Here is a 4,588-nt window from a genome sequence, read left to right as displayed (position 1 = left end):
TGGCGGCAGATGCGGAGCACATCGAGATGGGAGCTGCGCCGCTGCCCAGCGCCGACGAGGCTGCTGCCGCCTTCGCAGGTCACTCCTCGGCCCCTCACACCGCAGAGCAGGGCACCTGCCGCAGGGAGGCACCTGGCGCAGGCATCCTGCCCCTCACAAAGCACACACTGCTCCCCTCACGCTCCTCAGTGCAGTAAACGGGCTAGAGCTGCCTCGGTGCACGTAAAACTACATTGCCCCGTGTCCCGTGAACACAGTGCCCCCAAGCACGCAGGTTTGTGCAGGTGAGCTGTGGTACGGCACAGTTCGGAGCAGACGTGCCTGGCTGGGTGTCTCCAGTGTTGTCACCCTTACCCCATGTGTGGTATTGACAACCCTCAGATTTCAGCCAGGCAAAGTGGCCGAACACCACACGAACATTTGGCTGTAAGCCTGTGCAGGTTTTGCCTGGGCCAAGCACACAGGTAGTGGCAACCTGGAAGTTAATACATGCCAGAGAGAGAATCAGTTGTTCATGTTGTCCTGGTGTTTGCCAGTCTCCCTTCTTGTAGTAAAAGCACCACAGCTCAGGGTGTTCCTAGTAAAGATGCGATATTTATCTTTCCCTTAGTTTGTCACGTGCTGATAGCCACTGCCATGGTCTCAGGGAGGCTAAAGCTTAATAAAATCCAGAATGATTGTGCTTATAACAACTTGTAGGTGTCATGACAAACAAAATTCATTTTGAATAGGAAGGAAGTAGGAAGCACAATTTTGATGTTTAGCTCTTTGCCAGGCTCTCTGCATGCAGCAGGATATTAAAGGACTGTCTGTTTACATTCCAGAAGTCACCACAGTGACAGTAGCCAACGTGGGGGCCTCTGCAGACAATGTTTTCACCACATCTGTGGCCAATGCAGCTTCAATCTCAGGACATGTGTTGGTAAGTCTGTGCTTTGGCAAAGTCTCACCTTCTTAGTGTAAAGGAAGAGCTGTGCTAAGGCCAAAGACCTGTTTGCAGTGCAGTATCCAGGCTTTAAGCCACAAACCCATTAGGTGGGGGTGATACAGGTTTTTAATTCATCTTTTTTTTAACCTTTCTACTCATCTACTCATTCTGTAATGAAACTGGTGACCTGGAACATGAAAAAATTTAATTTGCTTGGCTGAAACCTCAAAAATTAACCTTATAACTTCTGTACAGAAATGCTTCTTAATCAGTTTAAACTCTTTCTCTTCTACAGTCTGGGAGAACAGCCCTCCAAATTGGGGACAGCTTGAACCCTGAAAAAGCCACTCTGATCGTGGTGCACACGGATGGCAGCATCGTCGAAACCACCGGGCTCAAGGGGCCTGCAGCACCTCTCACACCAGGTACCAACCAGCCTGGCTGGAGGGGTCATGCTCCCAGAGGGATTGCTTGCTTTTTCTCCACTTAGCTGTGTTCCTAGGATTTAAAACATAGGTATCATATGTCAGGATTATCCCCTCTCAGAGTCATAAAATCATTCATGTTGGAAAGGACCTTTAAGGTATCAAGTCCTCACACAGTAATTCTTGTATTTCTTGGGGGCACAAGAACACTTACTACTTTTGTAAATTTTTTTTTTTTGGTCAGAATTATATTTCATTTCCTCATTCTTTGCCCTAACCCTTGCAAAGAAGCTGCTTGAAAAATCTTACCCTGCTGCTGGGCTTTCTACATCCATCCCACCCCTAAAGCACGTGGATCATTTTAACATGGGTAATGGAAACACGAGTCTCCCAGTTCTGCATGTGGTTTCATTTTAAGGGGTCCTGGATTACGTTTTTATCTCCGTCTAGGCCAATGGCTATGTTTTAGTGTCTTTATCGCTGAGGTTTTTTGTTCGGGGCTGCCAGGCAGTTTCCTTGTTGCCCACGAGATGGCATAGCAACTCCTTCCAGCATCGGCTCTGGAAAGGGGAATATCCGTCCAGCTCCCAACCCCGCGGCTTACAGGTGGTGTGAGGATCAGGTTACAACCTCAGCGTTTATTCCCCGTCAGAACTGTTTCCAAAGGTGCTGTTAGTTTAATTTTCAGTCACTTCCAATACCGTCAAGCTGAATGTTTTGTAGTGCAGCACTGTGGGCAGGATCCAGCTGCTCCAGTCACCCTCTGGGCTCACGCCCCAGCCCAGTGTGAGATGGAACAGCCACTCTGCCTTTTGGCTGCTGTCAGCTTTCTCTTCTCTTTTCTCAAAGGACCACAGTCTCCTCCTACCCCTCTAACAACTGTCCAAGGGAAAACTGGAACAAAGTACAACTGGGACCCATCGGTGTATGAGAATGAGCTCCCGGTGAGGTGTCGGAACATCAGTGGCATTCTGTACAAAAACAGGCTTGGCTCAGGTAACCATGGCCTGGGGGAGGAGTGTGCCAGCTCCTTCTTCACTCTTCCTTTAATCAGGCAGTTTTTAAGGGCTGAAAGTGAGGGGGAAAAAAAAGAGAGTTTCCAAGCCAGCCCAGTGCCTTTTGATATTATTGTTCTATTCTGTGCTGCTCTTTCTTCAGAGGCTTTTTAACTTTGTCTCAACTGAAGATTGAGGCTGCCATGCAGTGAGTCTCCTCAGGAACAGGTTGACTCCTCTCACATCCTTTTTCTTTCAGGAGTAGACTTGTGTTTCTACAAAGCACTAAAGAATCCCTGCTGGAATGAGAATAGAGAGTTTATGTCCTCACAGGAATCTCGAGCACCTCCTCTTCCCTCTCATCTCTGTGGGGAAGCAGGAGAAGCAGCAGCAGGAGCTGCATCCAGCCTGGCTGCCCAGCACAGCCCTTGCTTCACAGACAGAGGGTTTTCTTCACCACCAGAAAGATCAGAAATTTAAGTGCAGATTAAAGAAAAGCTTAAATTCATGGTGTTCATCCAGGAAAGACTCCTGCTGTGGAAGAGTAATTTTTGTTGCCTTTTGAGGTGCAGAGTTGGCGCTGTCACAACCATGACAATAAATGGTTATGGTTATGCCAGAGCAATGGCAAGCAGCAAATAGGCACATTTGATGATTGCTATGGATTCATTGCTAATTTATCCATCAATTTCCATATTTACTTCTTTAGTAAAGTGGTAAAATGATCTTTAACCTCGACTAACTGTGTGTTGCTGCTCTGTGTCAGGAGGCCGTGGCAGGTGCATCAAGCAAGGGGACAGCTGGTACAGCCCCACGGAGTTCGAGGCCATGGCAGGGCGAGCCAGCAGCAAGGACTGGAAGAGGAGCATCCGCTATGCTGGGAGGCCACTGCAGTGCCTTATCCATGTAAGGTTAAGTTTGCTCCCTCCTTTCTGTGGGAAGGGGCAGGTGGAGCCAGGAGCTGCCTCTGCAGAGCTGTGGGTGATGGCACCCAGAGCCGTGTTTGGTTCGGCTGGGAGTCAGGGATGTTGAGGGGAATTCTTCTAGATGTGTCTCAAATAGCAAACTGGGAATCTTGCTTGTACTGGAAAGGGGTTGGAGTTTCTGCAGGATGAGGCCCAGCCTGGAGCTGTGTCACAGGAATTGAGCTCTCACCCATAATATGCGATTCAGTAACCTGATCTCCTTCATTCTCTTTGCCTGACACACTTGTTCTTCACTTCCACCATTCTCTGAGTGTTTGAACCCTTTATTTCCTGCATGATCAGGAGTCTCCTGGAGAACTTGGCATTGCCAAGGCTGACAGTTGGGCAGAAACTTAATAAAGTCTCAAATTCACACATCCTTGACTGTGGATGTGAAAACTGATTGTTGTTCCTTCGCTCTGTGACCCACTCCCCCTACGCTGTGGTGTGGGGAACTGGCTTCTCTGTTAACATGTAGGGTCCAGGAGGGAGTGGATACCTCTCTGTGGGAGCCATCCACATTTTTTAGCAGGATGCAGGTGGGGTTTGGTGACTCTGATGCTGAACTAGTCCCTTCTCATTCCAGGATGGCATTTTAAATCCTCACGCTGCCTCGTGCACTTGTGCCGCTTGCTGTGACGACATGACTCTGGTGAGTTGCAGGTTTACATCCAGTAGTTTATAAACTAATTAGTTATGTTTGAAAAATTCACTGCTCAAGCTGCCATGGCCCATGGGGAGAAGGTCACGAGTGTCCTGGGAATGCTCTCAAATGGTTTGTGCCTGCTCCATGGAGAAAGGGGATAAGAAGCTGTTGGCACTAGTGTGAAACAGCCTCAGTAAAACCAGATCATGGTTGCTGCTTTTTTCCTTCTTTTTATCTCTTTTTCTAAATAATATATTTATGTATATTTTTTATGGGGATGTCAATACTATTTGTGATTTTTGACTCAAATTTCACAATTCTCTGAGTTGGAGAAATATTTTTATAAGGAATTAAGATAATACTCTTAGGATGGATCTATGTTTTCATCTTAAAACTGCTTGGTTGGTTGGTTTGGGGTTTGGTTTTTAGGTTGTTTGTTTCAAACTGAGGTTCACTGAAAGCAGAGCTTGGCTTGGTGTTTTGCATTTATTCACTGCCATGAACTGGCTGATTTATTTGTTTCCTAGGTCTGAAACTACTTCTTCTCTTCTCCTCACTCTGGTTCTCTTTTCCTCCACCACCTTGGCCATGAGTCCATTATTTACCCAGATTTGCTCCTTAAATAATAG

The 4,588-nt window shown here is 47.2% G+C and overlaps 1 protein-coding gene across 1 annotated transcript in view; it reads left to right on the top strand.

Annotated features, from left to right (window-relative positions):
- Positions 1-5: 5 nt before the first annotated feature.
- DEAF1 (DEAF1 transcription factor) overlaps positions 6-4,588 on the top strand; it is a gene marked incomplete at its 5' end in the record, with an annotated part of 17,210 nt that continues 12,627 nt past the window's right edge. Inside the window, 6 exons of the mRNA XM_009082771.1 lie at positions 6-78; positions 825-922; positions 1,224-1,353; positions 2,203-2,349; positions 3,115-3,254; positions 3,900-3,965. Of these exons, the coding sequence (XP_009081019.1) occupies positions 6-78; positions 825-922; positions 1,224-1,353; positions 2,203-2,349; positions 3,115-3,254; positions 3,900-3,965 (654 nt within the window). The remainder of the gene's footprint in view (positions 79-824; positions 923-1,223; positions 1,354-2,202; positions 2,350-3,114; positions 3,255-3,899; positions 3,966-4,588) is intronic.

The sequence above is a fragment of the Acanthisitta chloris genome, unplaced genomic scaffold (genome assembly GCF_000695815.1).
Source record: "Acanthisitta chloris isolate BGI_N310 unplaced genomic scaffold, ASM69581v1 scaffold43919, whole genome shotgun sequence".
NCBI lineage: Eukaryota > Metazoa > Chordata > Aves > Passeriformes > Acanthisittidae > Acanthisitta > Acanthisitta chloris.
The sequence above is the reverse complement of the archived record's forward strand: the minus strand, read 5'-3'. Positions and strand labels throughout refer to the sequence as shown.